Consider the following 23,761-nt stretch of genomic DNA (forward strand, 5'->3'; position numbering starts at 1 on the left):
ACTATATATATATATATATATATATATATATAAAATATTTTATTTAATATTTATATAAAATGTTATTTTAGCATTATTTCAATTAACAAAATTTTTAAAACAATTTTAAGGTTTGGTCATAGTTAATGTTGAATGAAAATCCAGTCATTATTTAAGTTAGTAATTAAACTTACAGTTAGTTACCAAGACGACAATGTTCAAAAATGTTCATTTTAAGTTTTTCATCTAATATTTATATTATTATTTCAGCTTTATTTCAATTTACAAAAATGTTTTTAATAAGTTCACATTTGCCGTTGTTTGGTGACATTTTGCGGGCAAAACAGTCAGTCCAATAGGAATCCATGTGATAAGGAGTTTCAGATTAAGGTGAAAAATTTACAAATTTTGCTAATTTTCAAGTTTCCACACCTTTAGTTTTAGTTAAACATTAACAACACTGCCACATAGCAACATTCTGAAATACCTTAGAAACCGCATAGCAACACCCTGTCAACCACCCACAACAGTCTAACACTGTGAACCTTTCAAATACACAATCACTGAAATTCTCATTAGAAAATGTACAAGTCTAGCTTATATTTGCAGCTATGTGCAATTCCATATTGCCATTTGCTCTTTTCTTTTAGCCATCCCCCTCTCTCTCTCTCTCTCTCTCTCTATCTATCTATCTATCTATCTATCTCTCTATCTACCTATCTATCCCCTCTTTCTTTTTCCCCTTGGAATCTCTCCATCATTGCTTGTATTTGCTCTATGTATTTGCCCGTCTGGCTGCATCCATCGTCTCCAAACACCACTGGAATGAGAAAGAGAGAGGGGAGTCTACCGTTACCATGGTAACCAAGCTCATGTAGGTAAATCAATGACATCACATAGCTAGCTGGCATACAGGGGACTGAGACCCAGAGAGAGGAAGAGCATTGAAAGACAGAGACTTCATGAAACGACATTCGCATTTCACTTCCATAAAGCGACGTATCTGTGCGTGAAACGGGAGGAAATGTAGGGCGAGACTTGGATTTTTTCTTCAGGAGCTGATTGGATCTTGCAATGTGAGCATTATGTATCAGAATGTGAGTTTGCAGTGGATTGTAGGGGTTTGTTCCCCTCCTCAAAAACCACTGGCACACACTTTTGAGGATTTTTTACTGGGACGTGAAGGCTGAAGGTCAAGTTCACCCTCCAGAGCATCTCCATGCAACCCAATGGTAATGATTCTTAAAATCTGTCTTAAAATGTAATGTAAACTTAAAATGTAATGTTAATATGCATTAAATGACTGTATTAATACTGGCACCTACACCTACCACAGTAAAATAAAACTGTGACTGAACAGTTATTTGGCTATTAGTAACCATCAGCTGAAACCTTGTTTCTCAGGCAGTTATGATGAGAGTTTTCTGTGGAAAAACATGCGCTGAATCGTGACGTGCACAATAAGACCAGGAGTGTGTATTAAAGTAAATAGGGTCCATTGTGATTTCATGTTGACTGTTAGCTTCAGGATGCAGAGAGAGACTAAGGAAGTTATTACAGTTCATAGATGGAGAAACAGCAGATGAGGAGAGGAGAACTAGATACAGAAAGTCAGCCGAGAATGTAGCTGATTAATTAGTGATGGTATCATACCTTCATCAGTCTGTGAGGACATGAGAAATCCACAGTGAACAGACAGAGAGTGAGAGACTGACAGCTTGATGGTACGATTGAGAATGTAATCAGGTGCAAGTAGTGTGTGTGTGTGTGTGTGTGTGAACATGTATTATGGTGGGATGTAATATATGGATGCTCTCAACCTGAAAGCATGAGCATTCACATACTGTACCATTTTACTTCTGAATTTAGACATACTTCATATTGAAATAGAATATTTAATGGGATTTTTATTTTGCAAGCAATATCCATCCATTCTATTTTATTTTATTTTATCGTTTATAAATGGTTCCAATTGGTTCCAAGTTGAATGCAAAGATGTAACTATTTATTTAGTTTTATAAATAATTTCATTTAATAAAAATTAGTATTAATAATAGTATGAATAATGATATTAATATTAATAATAGTTGTTGTTGTTGTTGTTATTTTTATGCTTTTTATTTTTATTTTATTTTTTAAACTTTTTTTCCATCTAGAATAGCGTGCACCGATGAATCATGGATGGTATTTTTAAAAATAAAGTGGAAAAGGTCACATGAGCATTTGCCTACAATTTTACTTCTGTATTTTGACATACTTTAGAACAAAAATGAAAAAAAAAATCTAGTTTTTTTTGCAAACAACATCCATCCATGGATTCTGTTTATTTTATTTTAATTTATGATTACCTACAGTACAGTTATAGTTCATAAACAGTTCCAATCAGTTCCAAGTTGAATTTAAAGATGTAATTCTATTTTTTATTTGTTACATAATTATTTAATAATAAAAATATTATTATTATTATTTTGAGGCTTTTTGATGTTTTTCAGTCTAGAATAGCGTGCACAGGTAAATTATGCACAGATCAGCAATGTTTTATGAAAGTAAAAAGGGACAATTTTGATTTCATGTTGAATTTAAAGTATGCTAAATTGTAGTGATGTTGTAGATGTTTACCTACAGTACAGTTATAGTTCATAAACAGTTCCAAGTTGAATTTAAAGATGTAATTCTATTTTTTATTTGTTGCATAATTATTTAATAATAAAAATATTATTATTATTATTTTGAGGCTTTTTGATGTTTTTCAGTCTAGAATAGCGTGCACAGGTAAATTATGCACAGATCAGCAATGTTTTATGAAAGTAAAAAGGGACAATTTTGATTTCATGTTGAATTTAAAGTATGCTAAATTGTAGTGATGTTGTAGATGTCTGTGTCGTCATAGCAACAGTGTAGGCGGTTGTATGACATGCAAGTATAGAAGCAGGTGTGGCCTGCCGCAGTGTCTGAGTGTGTGTGTGTGAGAGTGAGAGAGAAACACACACACACACACACACACACACACACACACAAGAGGATGATGCCTGTGTGAGAGAGACATAATCAATGAGAGGCAGAGAGAGGGATTGAGAGAAATATGATTAGAGGCAGGTGGGTTTGCTTGTCAGGTCAGGGTGGGTTTTCATCTCATTTCTGTTCTTCCTCGCATACTGAACTACTCGTACTGTAACTAAAGCCCTTCTGCTACTGTATGTGTGTGTGTGTTCGGACGTGTGAATTAGTGTATTAAAAAGTGTCTTTTGTGTTCTGCTCTGACGCACACACTTCTGCTGGTCTTAGCGATTAGCTAAATAGTGTTTCAAAACATAGTGAGGCAGTGTTTTGAGTTTCACCAATATGAGAAGTCAAAGAAGCACTTCTGTTTTACATGGCCTGTATGAATCCAGAAAAAATTATGCCTTCTCAGGCAGTATCTGCAGGTATCCAGGGGTTGCATAACATCCCATCTATTAAGATGTCTACTAATAAGCACAGATTTGCCCTTCCTCTCATTACCAATGCTATCCCACAATCCTGTATCTGTGATGGTTAGTTGAATGGAATATGGCATTTAAGACTGTACAAATATTTGCACATTTTCATGTTCGGTTTATGGTTTTATTTCTACAGACAAATAAGAGTTTGAAAGCATTAAATACCAACTCCCGATTTGTTTCTAGAGAATGTGATGTTGTGGTGCCTTGAAAGCCTGAAAATCAATTTCCTTCATACAAAAACACTGTGTTAAACCAATGGCCTTTGGTTTTTGACACAATCAAGAACTTCTCTTAATTTTGTGTAAAATGTGGTTAAAAATATGCTTAGAATGTTTTTCTATTGGCTAACAGCAACAGTCAATCACCGAACAGAGCTCAAATACCTATATCCATATTTTTCTATTCCATCTTGAATGTTTTTCATGGATGAAATAAACTTCTGTTCAGATTTTTGGGGTCATTATAATATATATTTTTTTTAATAAGTGTCTTATACTTGCCAATTTATTGATTAAATTTTTTTTATAAATAAATGCATACATAAATAAAAAACAGTGATATTGTGCAAAATTATTACAGCTTAAAATGTTTTTCAGTGTCACGTGACCTTTCAAAAATCATTCAAATATGCTGATATGCTGCTCAAGAATCATTTTTATTTATTGTCAGTGCTGAAATCAGTTTGCTGCCTTGTGGAGACCATGATGCATTTTTTCACCATTTATTTGAAATAGACAAGTTTTGCAGCATTTTAAATGTCTTTACTGTCACTTTTGATCAATTTAATGCATCCTGGCTGAATAAATATATTAATTACTTTTGAATGCTAGTTTGTGTTTCAATAGATGTAAACCTGCATAACTCATTACTCTTTCCCTTCGGTCTCTCTCTCTCATTCTCTTAGCAGCCACATTACTGGAGTTTTAAGGTAAGAGACATCTCTCCCTCTCCAGATGTATGTGTATGCATGTTTATGAGTTTCTGCATGTTTGTGTAGCTTTAATGATCCTCAAGGAAAACTTCAGATGCAAAACATCACAATATATCCACACCGTGCAATCAAACTAAACGATGCATGACACAAAATGGCACTGAGTGAATGAAATGTATGAATACATTAGCTGGTAATGGTCTACTGAATGAATGGTGAAACACTGCTCTTGCACACTGCCTCACAGGGAGTAACATTTAACGTTAAAGTGTGCACAGTGCATTCTGAAGGTGCATACTGGGATAATCCAGCGGCTCCGTAGGAGCATTTATTATGGAAACTATATGGCAAATTATTTATTTATAGACTCTGTGCATTTCCTGGAAATCCATCTTCAAGACAAACTCCTCCACAAGGTTCCAGAGCACTGACTCACCTCCATTGTAAATGCAACCTAGAACATCGAACTCCTCAAGGGACTTCTGCAGGTCTTCAAGATGTGAGAAGTGAAGCAACCGGTCTGCATCCCCTAGGGGCGCTCGGGACGCCTACAGTCTCTTTGGCACTGGGACAATGCTGGAACTCCTCCAGAGCTGAGACACCTTTCACAGGATCAGGAGAGAGGACAGGTGTTGAAGAAACCTACGGAGCATCCCGAGGCTGATTTGGTCAAGCTGTGCATGGCCTTAATCGACTTCTTTAACTCCCTGGAGAGCTGAACGTGACAAACCTACGATCTGAAGTGTTACTGAGATCCTTTTGAGCAAGAAACTTGCCTTCAGCTTTTTTTCTGGTCTGCTCTGTTCTTGTAAGCTGTTTAAACCTTCAGATGAAAAGCGTTTTTCAGATGGCGAATAGAGTGAAAACCAGGAACATTAACTAGTTCGGTGGTCAAAATCATTGAAATCTCACTTGCTATTATCTATGAATTTTAACATTGTTTAATTGTTGTGGGTTCCATGTATGCCTAATATTATTATAATGAATAATTATGATGTTTACTGAACCTTACTAGTTTTAATACTATTCGTATTCACCAAAAATCACACTATAAAAATAGTAAATAATAACCAAAGAGCAAACCGATCAAAACAGTATCATATTATAACAAAATTATGACTTTACAAAAACCATTACAAAAATAAATAACCTATGATAAATAAAACTGTATTTAACAAATATTTGTATTTAATATTTTTGTATTTCATATTTTCATTTTCACAAACCGTAATTAACACCATTTTTTAAACATCTTATCCACCTTTTTCTTGTTGTAAAAATGGGCGCGGCCATTTGTAAATTCTATGGGTCTGGCTTCCGGTCTCATGTCCACTCCGTCCCGCTATTTTTATCTGAACAAAATAGTTTGTTTTGCTGCTTGATATTGAAAGTTGGTGTAAATGTTACTTCATGCTTACTACCCCTAATTATGATTATTTGCATTTTAGACTTATTTTGAGCACAAAAGTATATGCTTTCTGCAAATGTAGTTGTTGCAGGTGTAACCGTTTAGTCAATTATTACTTTATTTATTCACTGACGGAACTTTCGAGAACATTTCAAATTGTTCCCAAAACAGCACAAAACAAACAAACAGTATTACTTTAACATGAATAGTTAGTGACTATGTCACCATGAAGCTTGAAACCAATAACCGTTACTACATTTGAATTTGAATTTACTTCACGACCGTTAAAAAAGTATGTTCTATATAGTATGAATATGGGTAGTATTATGAATGAAATTCGTACGTACTACATCCGCCATGTGGTTACTGTCACATGACCTACCAACGTCAGTTGCGTCGCATCCCTGCCATTCATAAATACTCTCCCATGGCCTCATGGGATAGTAAAGTGTCCATCGAATGTGCACTTCAGAATCCGGGCGGAAGAAGTAGGTCATCCTGGTACTTTTCACATACTATTTTTCGAATACTATGAATTCGGACATACTACTCACCTCACATACTTGCTGCGTTCAAAAGATCTTAAAGGGGTCATATGATGCTATTTTAAAGATCATTATTTTGTGTATTTGGTGTAACAGAATATGTTGACATGCTTTAATGTTCAAAAAACACATTATTTTTCAAATACTGTACATTATTGTAGGTCCTCTATGCCCCGCCTCTCTCAAACACGTTGTTTTCAACAAAGGTGGCTGACTCTTAACTTTTATAAAGAATATCTCTTTGGATTTGAGACTTTAGTCTTTGCAACTTTACAGATCTTCTTTATGCACCAAGAGCTTGTAACACTCCAAAGAGAAAGGAAAACTTGAAATCGCATCATATGACCCCTTTAAATGCTGCCTTCGGAGGACTCATTCCAAGGTAGAAAGGCATCAAGGCACGTCCGAATCCAAAGTTAGCTTCCCTTCCTATCTAACGAGATACTTTCATTTGATCGATTTTTGTAGGCAGCAATGTATCCTTCGCTGCATTTGATATCCCACAATCCTGTGTGTTCCATTCCGTGATGGTTGAACTTAGCTTCCCTTCCTATCTAACGAGATACTTTAATTTGATCGATTTTTGTAGGCAGCAATGTATCCTTCGCTGCCTTTGATATCCCACAATCCTGTGTGTTCCATTCCGTGATGGTTGAACTAAAAAATAAATATGGCGTCTGAAAGTTGCGTTTGGTGGTCAGTTTGTGACATATTTCTGACTAACCTTTTGCACTTTTGATGTTAGTTCTAGCGAGAAATCAATATTATAGTAATTAAATATTAGTTCTATTTTGTTGTAGATCATTAAACTGTTACGCTGCCTCAGAAGCCTGTCCGAAATCAGTTTCATGAGGTGTCTTCGTGCAAAAACGCTGCCTGCAAAGTCATTGCCTGATAGGGCAGCGAGGCAGCAAGTCAGCTGCCTAGGATTTCGGACGCAGCCACTGTTTTTTGCCTATATAGTAGGGAAGTATGCAATTTTGGATGAAATATTGCTCTGCATGGTTGCCAGGTCTGCGTAACAAAACCTGCCCAACTGCCACTCAAAACTAGTCCAATCGCGTTCCGCGGCAAATTGGCGTTCCAAGTCGCGTTCTGGTCCTCGCTGCAGAACACAAGATCCAGGGGGCGTGGTTAGATCCAGATCCAACTTCTCCCACCTTACATATACCTAAACCTACCCGTCTCCACCCCTGATCTCTAAACCCACCCATCTCCACCAGAGCCATAGGTGGAGATGGGTGGGTTCTATGGCTCTGATCTCCACCCCTAAACCTACCAATCTCCACCCCCTAGATGTGGATCCAACCACGCCCTCCGGATCTTGTGTTCTGCAGTGAGGGGCTACTGTGTTCCTGGGTGGCGGCAATCTCACAGCGCCCTCTGTGGTGAAAATAATCACTACACATTTGCTCTGGTAACAGGCAGTGTAGGTCGTTTTTTGCAATGTACTGTTATGCACGTGTTGTAAAACGGGGAGATTTCCGAAGACAGGAAACTAAAAGCCTCCTGGTTACCCTAGATTGGAAGCTCTTTGACAGCTTCTGGCATGTGGAAACGCAGGGCTCGCTTTGGTTAAATTGGCCCCAGGTGTACCGATGAGCTCGCGGCATGCTGGACTACAAGAACCGTCCGCTGTGCTGAACCAGGTACTTTCATCACTGTTGGATTTTCTCACGTGCATATATTAGATCTGAATATTAATAATGGATATCAATAATGAATAGATTGTTAAAAATTCAGCAATTTATAATTAGTTGCCATTTAGACACTTCATACTGGGCGATTGTAAATGCATTTATAGCTGGGACAGTTCTGCCCTGAAGTGTCTCTCTCAAGTACTCGATCGTCGGGCCTCGACAGATTGCATTTCCCTGAATCCCTCTTCTCTAATTGTTTCCTGTCCGCCAGTGTCCAATCCTGTTAAAGGTAAAAATCCCATAAAATCTTTTCAAAAGGAGCCAGTGTTAGCCGGGGTTGCTGTAACCTGTAAGATACACTACTGTTCAAAGATTTTTTTTAAATGTCTCTTATGCTCACTAAGGCTACATTTATTTAATCAAAAAATACAGTAAAAACAGTACAAATACGAAATATTATTGCAATTTAAAATAGACATTTGAATGCATTTTAAAATATAATTTGTTCTGAATTTTCAGCATCATTACTCCAGTCTTCAGTGTCACATGATCCTTCAGAAATCATTCTAATATGCTGATTTGCTGCTCAAGAAACATTTCTGATTATTAGCAATGTTGAAAACGGTTGTGCTGCTTAGTATTTTTGTGGAAGCCTTTATACTTTTTCAGGATTTTTAATGAATAGAAAGAATTTATTTTAAAATAAGAACAGCATTTACTTTTATTAACTTTTTTGCGAGAATGTAAGAGTCTGAATAGTAATTTTGGATAAATGTAATCCTGAATAGGATATGTGAGCATTATAGGTGATAATTAGAGTGTGACGACAATTATTTTTATTTTTTTGTCTTTCTGTTTCTTTCGCTCTCAGAAAAATAATAAATAATACTACATAAATAAAGAATTGCTTTGTTGTGGGGCTTGCATAAACTTAAAACGTTAACTAAATAAATTAAATAAATGCAGCCTTGGTGAGTAGAAAAAAAAAACATTAAAAACTTTCAGATCTTTATATTAAATCAAGTCTCTACAAGTGCTGTGTATCATTGCCCAAGATGTCAGTCCTGGATTAACATTTTCCTCCCCCTGATCAATCGATCAGCAGCCTTTGAAGTGAAGGTGAAGAATTTTGCATCTGTATGGCAGCTGGATCAATATTACAAAGACTGAGTTCCTCGACTTCCTTCTGGATGCTGTCTGTGAATCTCTGTTTCCAGGAAGAGTGGAGACGTGGACTTCAGTGCAAACTCCGATCAGTATAAGCACCAAAGCTGTAACTGTCTGTGTCGAGCTCAAATGTCTGACACCAGGCTTGCGGTGTGAGGTGAACTGTACGAGTGACACTACACGGAGCTGTCGCTGCAGAAGCATACGCAGGCCTGTCACTGACAACAAATCACTCAAGAAAGAGGAGACTCATGGAAGATGCAGGCAGTTGTGATGGGTTAAGAGACTGCTGGATGACTGTGCACCTGGAAAGCCATCATAACCAAATACTCTCAATGTCATTGACACATCATGTCCATTTAATTTAAGATGCACTTTTTATTGTCTTGACAGAACTGTGTTTGTGTGTCAGGGTTATTATAGTTAACTAAAACGTCAATTTAAACCACGAAAAAATGTATTTAAAAATGTTGTTACTTGAAATAAAATTTAAAAAAAGTCTTAAACTTATTTTATTTCAGCTTGTTGCCAAGGCAGTATTTCTCATTTTCATTTAGTCTAACTTGAGGCACTAAAATAACTGAAATAAAAATGAATAAAAACTTTATAGAAATAAAAAAAAACTAATAAAATAACAGAATTGTGTGTCAAGGTTATTATATTTAACTAAATCTAAAATTAAAACCACAAATTAAAATCAATTTTGTTACTTGAAATGAAATGAATTTTCACTAAAATAAAATCTAAAAACGTAAACATATTTTATTTCAGAAAATTGCCAAAACGGCATTCACTTCACAACATTTCTCGATTTTAACTTGATGTATTAAAATAACTAAAACTGAAATACAAATTAATTAAAGTTATATAGACCAAAACAACAACAACAAAAAACTAGGCTAAGTAAAAAATGTGTTACTATAATAAACTAAAAAAAACAAACAAACATAAAATAGACTTTAACTGTAACTTAAAATATTTTATTTCAGCTACAAAATTTTTCATTGTCATTTAGTTTAACTTGATTCTAAAAAAAAAAACTCATAAAAATCACAGAACCACACAACAAAATCACTAAAACTTTAAAATTAAAATGAATACAAAATATATACGAATTCTCTCATCATAAACAAAGTGCAAATGTGTGTACGATGTAAGTAAGATATTCATTTCACGGTATAAACAGCTTCAGTGATTATAATGGGAGTTGTTGAGAGTGCTTGAACTCTGTCTAGACTGAAGTTAATATTCTTTGATAATGCAAATATTCTTTGCTCTCTTTATGTACAATGAAAGTGTTATAATTAGTAACTTACAATGTTTTTATTAAATTTACGTTAAATACAAAGCCAGTCGTATTCAAAATATTCTATGACATGACACCCATATCTACAAGTTAAAAGACGGGTTTTATGCATAGGCTAGTTAATAGATTACACTAATATTATAGGCTACTTTTCCCATAGCCCATTATAGATAAACTAACACCACTGTGCCCTAATCCGTCCCTGCCCTCATGTCGTTTCAAACATTTCTTTTGTGGAACATAAAATAAGGTATTTTGAAGACTGTTGGTAACAAAGCTGTTTTGGTTACCAATCACTTTCATTGTAAAAATTTAGTAAATTCAATTAATCTTTTTTTTGTGATCTATAAAGGTGCAAAATGCATTTCCTTATATTTGAGAATCGTGATATTTTAATGATATAGTTAACAAGTTTGGGAAAATTTCGAATAAAAAAGGAACAACATTTCAACCCAGGGGGCCTTTAATCGGTCCCTGCCCAGGGCACCGCTGTGTCATAATCTGTCCCTGCATGCACAACGGCCACACTTCTCAATCAATAAGCTCTGTCGTGTTGATGCTGTCATGCTAATTAATGTATTTATTAAGGGGAATTGAGGTTAATTCACTCTTATTGTGAAGCCATTAACCTGTAGCCCATAGAGACAGATGCCAGAGTCGATGCTGCGATTCTCACTAGATTTATGCATCCATAATTACAATATATTGTCAAACGGTTACATTTATTTGGTTTGTAAATAGATGTTTGAAACTTGCAGCACATTCCTGATTATATCTCTCACTAGAATGGTATTCCAGGACTGTTAACACCCGTGAAATTTGGCATGGAGGGGCACAGCTGCAAACATCTGTCCTGTCCATCAAGACTTCACGCATTCTGATTGGCTGGAATGCATGTCAATCAAAATGTATTAGCCAATCAGAGGTGCAGGAACAGTGTGGTCAGGTTAAGATTCTTACGACTGCAAACTTTCTCTGTTATGCACCGCCACATCTCTGACATCCACATGTGCTGTGCTGAGATTTAATGAAAGCAGATATTGCTGTATTGGTGTGAGTAGAAACCTTTCCTCTTGAAAATTTGTAAAAATGAAGTATTTTTGCAATTTTTGTCAGTTTGTTAATCTTTTTGACATTTTGGTTTGTTATTTAGGAAACCTCTGGAATGTCAAATGTTTTTTGTATTATGTTACTTTAATTTTAGCTCTAAGTTAAATCATGTTTTTTTGCTAATTGAAAACCCATTGATTTGTTAAAAAAAATACACACACACACACACACACGGAAACGGTAACACATTGAATTAATTGTGAAATCGAAGTAGAAAGACTGAAATAGTATTTTCTACTCCAGTAACTTGTATTTACAACTTTGAAAAAAAATTACAGTATATATAAAAAAAATATACAGCAAAATCCACTTGAAGAAATTTAAATTGAAAGAAATTAATGCTTTTATTCAGGATGCATTAAACGGATCAAAAGTGACAGTAAAGACATTTATAATGTTACAAAGGTATTTCAAATAAATGCTATTCTTTTGAACTTTCTATTTGTCAAATAATTCTGAAAAGATATTTTTCACATAAATATAAAGGAGCACCACTATATTCAACACTGATACTAATAAGAAATATTTATATTACTGAAATGTGTATATATGTATATGTTTATTAAGGCATGCTAAAGGAATATTAAAAGTATTCAAATAGAAAACTAGAAAATATAAATTATGAAATCTTACGAGCTGAAAATAAACAGACATGCAAATATTTATTCATATGACAACATGAGTGAAGAGCTAAATTGAGAAATCAACATGAATTTGAGAATGTCTCATGTGGGTTGTCGTCTTTTGCTTCAGCCACAGCAGCAGTCGAGCTGACATGATCATGTTATCAGCATGATCTGAGAATGTTTCAGCCTGCATGTGTTTCCTTTCACTACTTTGGAGACACTCACTCACTCACACATCCTAATTTTCCCTAGATGCTCTTTTGCCTTCCCATCACAGAGGTTTCATTACCCTTGCAAAATTGCTACTTCTGCAATACGGGCAATTAGAGAATGTTTTCTCCCTCCCTCCCTCACACACACACACACACACACTGATCCGTCTGTCTCTGTCTCCTGCAGGCGCGGACTCCACGCAGCGCTGCGGGGCTGCAGCAGCAGTCGCTGGGTGAGCAGGTAGGAGGGCGAATGTGTTATGCGTCTGCGGAGAGTTTGGAAAGCATGGCCGACGCCGAGCTGCCGCTGGGCTTCAGTCGCTCTAACATCCTCAGACAGAGTCTTCCACTGGCACGATCGCCCAGCCAGGCTAAACTGAGAGCACCAGGTATGACACATCTACACTTTTGTGGCATTTTATTGCCACTTTTAATGTTAGTCAAGCTTTCGTGCACCATTTAGACCATTTTGGCACTCTCTATCTGACCTGGCTGGCTTTGTTGCATGTGAGCCTTTTATACTTCTGCTGTATATTTAAATAACCTCTATTTTTATTGGCTAACCTCCATATTGAGCGTAGTTTACAATCCTCAGGAAGGATCATGATGCTAAATACTGAAGCTAGGTTGGTATGTTCGATGGTATTAGAGTTATTAAATTATATAGATTGGATAGATAAGATACATTTTTTTATCTTTTTAAATAAAAAGATTTATTGAATTATATATATATATATATATATATATATAATGTATACAGTTCTTAAAAATGTTTTTGGAGGATCTGTATTTAGAACAGCATTTATTTTAAATGTATTTTTTTATACCATTAAATAAATTATAATTAATTTCTTCTTAATTCTCCATATGTGCATAGTGCATACAGTAATTATATTGATAATATAACAATTTATATATTGTAAAATAAAGTGATAAACAGTATAATGGAAATCTTTTATAAATATAATATAAATTTCTTATTTTTATTACTTTATATTTTTATGTCATTTACCAAACTGAATGGTTTAAAACCTAGAAATTTTGTCTGCTAAGTTTAATTGAAATTAAATACTTCCTATTTATTCTACATTCATAATTTACTACTAAAATTTTGGGGTTGGTAAGAACTAAGAAGTCATTTACGCTCGCCATGACTGCATTTATTTGATCAAAAATACAGTAGAAACCGTAATATTGTGAAATATTTTTATTTAAAATAAGTTTTCTATTTGAATATTTTTAAAAAATATAATTTATTTCTATGATCAAAGCTGAATTTTCAGCATCATTACTCCAGTCTTCAGTGTCACATGATCCTTCAGAAATCATTCTAATATGCTGATTTGCTGCTCAAGAAGCATTTAAGGATCAAAATGATTAACAATGCAGATTCATTTTCACAGCCTTCTTTGATCATATTTACCAAGGGTGCCAATAATTCTGACCACGACTGTATATATATATATATGGAAATTTGTCATGCAATTGAAATGCATCTACAAATTGCTCAACAGTAGATTGTGGCGCTAGCAACATCAGTGTCATAGGTTCAATTCTCAGGGCATGCATGAACTGATAAAAATGTGCACTTTGAATGCAGTTTAAGTGAAGCATCTACAGAAATATAGATTTATTTCCCTGCATGAGTCAGTTTTGCAGCTTAATTTCAATAAAAATTCTGGCTGAATCAGGGAGGGAGTTTTTACACTCTTAGCAGTTATGTAACCATACAAAATCAATTATACACAGTTAGTTCTGGTTCACTAATTTGATTGGACAAGCAGCGTTCAATATTTTGTATAGCTGCAAGAGAATGTATCACTGTTTGTATCACTCCACTTTTTTACCATTTTACTCTTGTGTTGTCATTATTTATGATTTATATTAGTTGTGTTTTTATTATAACTTATATAAAATATCAACTAAATCAATTTGTTGTGTCTTTCTAGCGGTGTTGTTTTTGCAGTTCGGTGACGAGACGCGGCGGGTGCACATCACTCATGAGCTGACCAGCATGGAGACGCTTCACGCCCTCATCGTGCACATGTTCCCTCAGAAACTGACGATGGGCGCGTTGCGTTCGCCCGGCACAGCTCTCCTTATGAAGGATGAGGCACGCAACATCTTCTACGAGCTGGAGGACCCTCGTGACATCCACGACCGATGTCTCATCAAGATTTACTGCAGAGAGACTCCGATACGAGACGCACACTACAATGCTCAACACACAGCTCACCACGTTCACCACACACACATCGCCAACGGAGACCTGCGGGTGAGGCAACACATGTGGTTAAAACCAGTAGCTGTGTAACATATTATGTCAAATAAAACATCCCAATGTCAGTAACTAATAACAAAAAGAAACATAAGAAGCATATTATATTATTCCAATTCTTAAATAAGTATTCATACATTTAAATTAATAATAATAAAATAATAATCAGATGACTATGCTCTCTTGTTTTTCACCTTAAAATATACAGTAGTTCATAGCTTACATAACATAATCTTACTGTAAATTACATGCATTATTCATTTTAGATATACATTTTCTCTATACAAAGATAATTAATGCTTTTTCCTTAAAATAAAAGTTTTACACTCTTTTACAGTAAAATAACATTTTGTTAAATATAATATAAATTGTAAGGTGTTTTATACTTTTTATATATTCTACATAAAACATAATTTTACCAATGTTTTACTGTAGAAGTACATGTACTGTCATTTTAGATATGCCTTTCTTCCTAAATTATAATTCGTACAAAGATAATTTATGCTTTACAATAACTTATTTACACAATTTTACAGTAAAACATTTTTTTTAATATAATAAAAATTCACCAAAAAAATAAGGTTATTCATTTTTTACCTCAACAAAATAATATGTTGTCTTGTATGCATGCAAGTTTTTCCCCCATTACATAAGAAAACTTATGCTACCAAAAGTTTGGGGTCAGTAAGATAGATTTTATTTATTTATTTGGAAATAAATTAATATTTGAATTCAGCAAGCAATGCATTAAGTTGATAAAAAATATTTAATGTTACAAAAGATTTCTATTTCAAATAAATGCTGTTCTTTTGAACTTTCTATTGATTAAATAATTTTTTTTAAAGTGTTTCATGGTTTCCAAAAGAATATGAAGCAGCACAACTGCTTTCAACATTGATAATAATAAGAAATGTTTCTTCAGCAGCAAATCAGCATATTAGAATGATTTCTGAAGATCATGTGACACTGAAGACTGGAGTAATGATGCTGAAAATTCAGCTTTGATCACAGAAATAAATTACATTTTAGAATACATTTAAATAGAAAACAGTTATTTAAAATTATAATAATATTTCACAATATCACTAATTTTACTGTATTTTTGATCAAATAAATGCAGCCTTGGTGAGCAGAAGAGACTTCTCTACACCAGAAGAAATCTAACCGACCCCAAACTTTTGAGTTGTTGTGTACAGTTACAGTTAAACAATTTCCAGGCTTTAAGCATTTTACAGCATAGTTTCACCTCCTAGATGATAATGATGAAGAACTCATCCTCAAATCTATATTGTGTGTATAAATGACAGAGAAAACATGCAATGGCACAGTTCTGTTCTGATACTATGAATTTTTTTTGTCATATGTCATATCTCCCGACTTCTTCCTCTCTGCCGTTCTGTCTCTCTCTTTCTGTCTGACTCCTCCAGAGAGAGCTGGTGTACACCTCGAGGGAATCGTCTCCCACGCGGCGTTTAAACACACTCCCGTCTTCCTCTCCTCCCTCTGGATCTCCGTCACGCTCGCAATCACGTCTTTCTTACACAGGTGTGCGTCCTTCCTCTTACGCGGGTCCCCATCCGTCGCCTCAGCTCCACCCCTATCAGCAACACCACGCCCACCCCGGAGGCCACGCCCCCCAGCAGGCCGGCCACACCCACCCTGCATTTTTCCCCTCCCCAAGTGCCATTCTAGAACGGCGTGATGTGAAACCAGATGAGGAAATTACATCGTCCTTGAAAAGCGTGGTGTTGCTAAAAAACGAAGCGATATACGCAGACCCGTACGCGCTCGTCCAGGATCCTCGGCTCAGCGTTGCTTCACCGCAAGCTCTGGCGTACCGCCGCGGATCTGTGCGCTCTATTGGTGGCTACCCCGCCGCGGCATTACAATGTGAGCTCGAGGGCGCCCTCTACAGGCCCGGCGGTCCCATATACGCAGATCCATATGCTACGATGGGTTTCCGCACCTTACCTCCAGCCTCGCCTCAAAAACTGTCTGATGGCAGGGATCCGTATGGTAGCCACCCGGGACGAGGGTCCCCTGGGAGACATGGGTTTCGTAAAGATGGCACTGTGTACATAGAGAGTCCCAAGAATCGTCCAGGAGGGCCACCTCTGTCTCTCTCTTTCTGTCTGACTCCTCCAGAGAGAGCTGGTGTACACCTCGAGGGAATCGTCTCCCACGCGGCGTTTAAACACACTCCCGTCTTCCTCTCCTCCCTCTGGATCTCCGTCACGCTCGCAATCACGTCTTTCTTACACAGGTGTGCGTCCTTCCTCTTACGCGGGTCCCCATCCGTCGCCTCAGCTCCACCCCTATCAGCAACACCACGCCCACCCCGGAGGCCACGCCCCCCAGCAGGCCGGCCACACCCACCCTGCATTTTTCCCCTCCCCAAGTGCCATTCTAGAACGGCGTGATGTGAAACCAGATGAGGAAATTACATCGTCCTTGAAAAGCGTGGTGTTGCTAAAAAACGAAGCGATATACGCAGACCCGTACGCGCTCGTCCAGGATCCTCGGCTCAGCGTTGCTTCACCGCAAGCTCTGGCGTACCGCCGCGGATCTGTGCGCTCTATTGGTGGCTACCCCGCCGCGGCATTACAATGTGAGCTCGAGGGCGCCCTCTACAGGCCCGGCGGTCCCATATACGCAGATCCATATGCTACGATGGGTTTCCGCACCTTACCTCCAGCCTCGCCTCAAAAACTGTCTGATGGCAGGGATCCGTATGGTAGCCACCCGGGACGAGGGTCCCCTGGGAGACATGGGTTTCATAAAGATGGCACTGTGTACATAGAGAGTCCCAAGAATCGTCCAGGAGGACCACCTCTGGAGCAGATACGTATGCTCGGGGGCCCCGGAGGAGACGGAGGGCCCTTACCAGTGTACGGCTCAACATTGCCTGGTAATGAAGAGACCAGGTGAGAGTCAGTTCTGCTTAGGTTTTCTCTCCTTAAAGGGATAGTTCACCCAAAAATGAAAATTCTGTCATCATTTACTCACCCTCATGTTATTCCAAACCTGTATGAGTTTCTTTCTTCTATTGAGCACAAAAGAAGATATTTTAAAGAATGTTGGTAACCAAACAGTTGACGGTAGCCATTGACTTTTGACTATGGAAGCTATGACAGCTGTCTACTGTTTGGTTATTCACATTCTTCAAAATATCTTCTTTTGTGAAGAAGATCGAAACTTATACAGATTTGGAACAACTTGTGGGTTGAAAATGCAAAAGATTTGCGAACAAATGCAATTTTTCTCAGAGGACCTGAAACGTTTTGCAAGAGATCGCAAAAGCATTGAAATATAGTTTTTCTTCTCACTTATTTCACTCACAAAAGATATTTTGAGGGGAACACAAAAGTTTTGGGAGCAAGCGCACAAGCATTGAAATATAGTTTTTCCGCCCACCTCATATAATTTCTATCACAGAAGATTTGTGAGAGAATACAGGTTTTCTCAGGGGAACTCAAAAGTTTTATGAGAGAACTTAAAAGATTTTGTGAATGAAGGCAAATTATATTATATTATATTATATTATATTATATTATATTTAATATTGATATACATTCTACTTGTTTATTATAATTTATATGTATTATTATAAATATATATTATTTTATTTTAATGTTTTTTTAAATATTCATTTTTATTTTATTTTATTTTAAATTATGTTTTATTATTATGAATTATAATCTATAATAAATATGACATTATTTTAAATATATATTTGTAATAATTTATAATGAATACATTTGACTTATTATTTTTAATTATAATAATATGTATTTTTAAATATATTTTATTTAGTATTATAAGAGTATGAAAACATTTTGTAAATATTATGTGAGTTTTTTTGGATGAACTGAAGTTTTGCGAGAGAATTTTGTTTGTATGCTTTTAATGGTATTTTGTATTTTTAGAGAGCGCATGGAGGCCATGGAGAAGCAGATAGCCAGTTTAACCGGATTAGTTCAGAGCGTTTTGACCCGAGGACCAGACAGCCCGTAAGAAATCTGGACTTCGGTCCAGTACTACTGAATATCACTATTAAACCTGAAACTTTTGAATGACTTTTGGAGCTGTCAACATTCATTTTAATGGTATTTTTTATAATGCACGTCCATGTAACTTATATTAGCATGTAAATGGAGTTTGTCCTCCAAGCTTCCTGTGTTTGTCTTGCAGTGAGAAAGCAGAAACAGCAAGCGACTGCTCTGCACCGGAGAGTGAGTACCATACTGTTTGAGTGTGTGTCAGTATAGCTTAAACATTTGTGGGAAACATTGTTAAAAAAGTTTAAAATATCAAAGATGAAGACATTTTATTACATGCACTACAAATCGTCACCTTTAAAAACCTCTAAATACATCCTTTCTCACAGATATATAATAAAATGAATGATAAATTATGATTTAGAAACTACCATACTAACAAACACAATCTACATAGGCCCATCATATTAATGCTTGAACATATTAATGCATGAGCATTGTTTGGCTTATAAGGTTACTAAAATAATCAAGTGAACACTAAGAGCTGACGGTGATATTCCAACAAAGCCTGAACTGTTTGTGCTTCAGAATAGCTGTTACTAAACTAATTATGTTCACAAGAACGATTAAGTGATGCAGAGTAGGCGTATCAATTAACAGGTCATTAAATGAGTGAATGATGCATGGTGGTAATAAGACACGACTGTGCGCCGCACTAAAGGATGTTTGTCTAAATGACAGAAGCAGGCAGGCCAAGTCCTCAAGGACCGCAGTATGATCTGACTTCAAATCAAGCTGATTTGGATTGGTTTACATTAGCTAATGTTTGTTTGTGTTTTACGGCTGTAGTCCATGACTGAGTTCACGATTTGAGTATCAGTAATGTAAATGAACATGAACAGAATTCTTGCTAATGCCGCAGACACATTAAATTATATGATATTATATTATATTATATTATATTATATTATATTATATTATATTATATTATATTATATTTTTATATTTCAGCTGGAAGGTTTAGAAAACAAAAAGGTATATTACTCTATGTCTGGTTGTCTGTCACTCTCTTGGTTTCCCCTACGTGTGTTGCATTACAGATTGTGTTGCATTGCGATTTGTGCATTGCAATTTTGCGTCAGGAGTGTGTATAAAATGTTTGTATTGAGGGATCTCAGATCCTGGAGTTTGGAAACCGTCTAAGCATATACAGTGTCTATAAAAAGTATTCACCTCCTTTGACTTTTACATTTAATTAATTTAATACATATTATTTAAGATTGCAGAGCACTTTGTGTTGACAAACGGCAAAATTGTGAGTTAAATACTTAATGATTCATGTAGCACAAAAAGTCCAATGAGGTGTATGCTTTTATTGGCACTGGATATATATGTCTGTCCTATGGATTCTCCCCGAATGTTTTTGTTGTATGGAAATTCCCACTAACACTTGAATGTCAGTGTACTAGAATGTTTTGTCTTCCTTTTCCAGTTCCTAAAAGGACCTAGGACATCAAAGTCTGTTTCTGAGATTATGTAACAGTTTGAATGTATATGCAAACAAGGGTCTGAATTTGATTGTATGTTGCATGAATATACAACGTACTGTAGATGTACTGAGTTGTGTTGGGCTTGTTTTTGGATGTGACTCATAATGTACAAATCAAGACAAAGAATCAGATGCCTTTTGTTGTTCTTTTGTGGTTAATATGGAAATTAGGCATTTTCAGAAAGATTTAAATAGATTTAGACATTTAAAGCAGAATGACTAACAGGCTTATGGATAATCAGATTTCACTATTACACATTTTAAATGAAATTGCATGTGTTTTTATGTAAGTTCAATGTTTTATGTATGACGTTTGCTCCTGTGGATTGGTAGTGTCATCGCCGTCTGCTCCTCTGGCCCTGATGCCGCCTCCGCCCACTGCAGCCTCTCAGCCAATAGCAATGTCCCGTTTCCAAATGCAGCTGCACCTGACGGACCTGCAGCAGCACACAGCTGAACTGCGCAAACAGCTGACACAGCTACGCCAGTTACAGGTGTGTGTGTGTTTTGTGCGTTTGTAAGTCTCATGTAAGTTCTAAAAACTGCGGTGTGTTTAGATAGATAGATTTTTATTTTTCATTTATGATGTATATCAACTCTGACATTATATTGTATTTTTATTCATTTCAATTATGTATAAATTTATTATTTTTTATTTGAAATTTATAATTAATTAATATAAAATATATTTATTGTAATATTTATTATTTATATATATATATATATATATATACATACACATATATATAATTTATAATGAATAAATATGACATTAATTATTATTATTTTATAATAATATGTATTTTTATATAATATTTTATTTAATTATTATAATTTATTGTGCACTAGTGTGTATTATTTTGGGGACGGTTAACTGGTGATATTTTATATTTCAGCTGGAAGGTTTAGAAAGCAAATAAATTATATTACTTTTTTTTTGCTGTGTAATTAATCTTGTGCACAGGTGGGAATGAAATTTTGCATAATATTGCTAGATGAATAGCAAAACTTCTAACTTGTGACATATTCATTGGGGTAAAATGATTATAAATAATGCCTTAAAGAAATTCATTTTATTCACACAAAGCTCTGAAATGGCTTCAGAAGACTAGGGAGTTAGCACATAAATAATACATTTTTATGTTTTTTTGGAGCTTGACAGGCAATTGCATGGGAAATGTGTACTGTATGAAGAGCGTAATAAAATTTTAATGTATCTATTCTTTGGGTTTATATCTAACAATATTTTATTCATATATACAGGTTTGTATATCTGTGTGTTTTACAGTTGCAGAATCAGGACTCCGTTCAGGCGTTACTGAGGCAGACGGAGTCTGATTTGGGCATGTGTCTGATCGAGGCGTCTCGCACACAAGAAGATCCATTACAGCGGCAGCGTCTTCTTGTTGAAGAAGAGAGGCTACGCTACCTTAATGAAGAAGAACTTATTATACAACAACTACAGTGAGCCAAAGCATCTGCAACCTCTAAATGAGAACATATACTGCTGCATACGATTTGTGTTGGGTGTGATGTGTTCCTTTGTGTTTCCAGCGATCTCGAGCGCTCGGTGGAGGAAATGAGGATGGGGGCGGGACTTAACCATCACCTGGTGACGGAACAGGAAATAGAACAGAAGATTCTGGAGCTCAGGAGACTGGGAGAGACTGTCACTGACCTCAAGAGTGAGTGACCAGTGAAGAAGAGCAATTTGCACACCGTATACCGTTCATGCTACCGACCATTAATGATTATTTTAATTATATATAATACATTTTGTTTGTTTACACAAAATTTGTAATATACAATTGTAATGAACAACTAGTCTGTAACTAGTCATCATTCGAGCCATTCATTAGGGATTCGGATTGCACTAGGTGAGCTATATAGTTTTTGATTCACTGAAAAGAACCTGACTCATAGTTCGTTAAAAAGACTGTACTGATTGCTCTGTATGTTTTTGATTCACTTTAAAGGACCAGCTCATACTAGTCATTCGTTCAAGAGTCAGACTACACTGGTGGTGCTGTACTGTATGTTTTTGATTCACTAAAAAGTACTGACTCATAAGAGTCATTCGTTCGGGAATCAGACTTCACTGATCGTGCTGTATGTTTTTTTGATTCACAAAAAAAAAACTGGTTCATAAAACTAATTCATTCAGGAATCGGTTTAAACGTGTTGTGCTGTATGTTTTTGATTCACTAAAAAGAACCGACTCATAAGAGCCATTTCTTGTTTAAAGAGTCAGACTACACTGACTGTGATATATATTTTTGATTTACTAAACAGAACCGACTCATAAGAGTCATTTGTTCGGGAGTCGGACTACACTGGTTGAGCTGAATGGTTTTGATTCACTAAAAAGATCCATATCTTTAGAATGATTCGTTCATGAATCGCAATATACTGGTTGCGCAATATATTTTTGATTCAGTAAAAAGATCTGACTCATGAGAGTCATTCATTCAGGTTGGTTGCACTATATAGTTTTAGATCATAAGAGTAATTCGTTCTGTAATCAGACTACATTGGTCTTGGTCTTGCTCTGTACACAGTAGCGGTGTGGAAATCTATACAATCCAATTATAGGCTAATTCTATGTACTATGTTCTACAATTTATGTGTTTAGATCAGTTCCCCAATTTACAAAGTAAGATGCGTGTGGTGTTGAGGGTGGAGGTGGAAGCCGTCAAGTTTCTGAAAGAGGAACCGCTCAGACTGGAGGCCCTGTTGAAACGCTGCAGAAACATCACCAGTACACTCGCTCTGCTACGAAGGTAACGCACACAAACACACAAACATTCACTTCTGTTCAGATACGTTCTCTAGTGCCATGCCTAAAGAATTCCTCGGTGTGTGTTTGTATACAGGCAGGCATCAGAAGGTGTGTGGAGGACACCCGATGACTTCAGTAGTTCAGTTTCCAGTGCAAGTGACGCTGACTTCAGCAGGAGCTCTGATCTAGATATTCTCACCAGCCCTTCTCTAAATCTGCCCGACCTAGGAGGCACCTTATCAGGCACTGCCACTCTTTCTGCCTCCCTGGGCACTAATACCACAAATCCTGGCCTGACGAGTGCTTCTAGTATAGGTAAACACCAGTTTTACAGTCTCTTTGGGGTTTTGATTTATTTAAGGAGTAGTTGATCTTTTTTTTTTACTCTCCATCAAGCCATCCAAGATGTAGATTAGTTTTTCTTCATTGGAACAGATTTGGAGGAATTTAGCATTATATCACTTGCTCACCTCTGCAGTGAATGGGTGCCATCAGAATGAGAGTCCAAACAGCTGATAAAAACATCACAATAATCCACAAGTAATCCACACCACTCCAGTCCATCAGTTAATGTATTTGTAAGAAAGAAATCCATCATTAAGACCACTGCTTCCAGCTAAAATCTGAGCCCTCTATCCATAATATGGCTTTCTCCAATTAAAAAGTCGTCTGGTCTGAATCAGGAGAGAAATGTGCACAGATCAAGCACCGTTTACAAGTCAAAACAGTCCAAAACAGCTCTAAAAAATTA

General features: G+C 36.1%; 1 protein-coding gene across 1 annotated transcript in view; it reads left to right on the forward strand.

Moving 5' to 3' along the window:
- The window catches only part of LOC107718101 (SRC kinase signaling inhibitor 1-like), a 45,271-nt gene that overhangs the window by 3,548 nt on the left and 17,962 nt on the right, over positions 1-23,761 (forward strand). The window contains exons 3-15 of the mRNA XM_016525053.1: positions 4,366-4,389; positions 12,594-12,795; positions 14,356-14,681; positions 16,112-16,792; positions 16,830-17,608; positions 18,611-18,694; positions 18,876-18,916; positions 19,694-19,717; positions 20,565-20,725; positions 21,520-21,695; positions 21,786-21,916; positions 22,864-23,011; positions 23,105-23,325. Of these exons, the coding sequence (XP_016380539.1) occupies positions 4,366-4,389; positions 12,594-12,795; positions 14,356-14,681; positions 16,112-16,792; positions 16,830-17,608; positions 18,611-18,694; positions 18,876-18,916; positions 19,694-19,717; positions 20,565-20,725; positions 21,520-21,695; positions 21,786-21,916; positions 22,864-23,011; positions 23,105-23,325 (2,998 nt within the window). The remainder of the gene's footprint in view (positions 1-4,365; positions 4,390-12,593; positions 12,796-14,355; positions 14,682-16,111; positions 16,793-16,829; positions 17,609-18,610; positions 18,695-18,875; positions 18,917-19,693; positions 19,718-20,564; positions 20,726-21,519; positions 21,696-21,785; positions 21,917-22,863; positions 23,012-23,104; positions 23,326-23,761) is intronic.

This window comes from Sinocyclocheilus rhinocerous, unplaced genomic scaffold (genome assembly GCF_001515625.1).
Source record: "Sinocyclocheilus rhinocerous isolate Xijiao unplaced genomic scaffold, SAMN03320098_v1.1 scaffold1694, whole genome shotgun sequence".
NCBI classification, from domain to species: Eukaryota; Metazoa; Chordata; class Actinopteri; order Cypriniformes; family Cyprinidae; genus Sinocyclocheilus; species Sinocyclocheilus rhinocerous.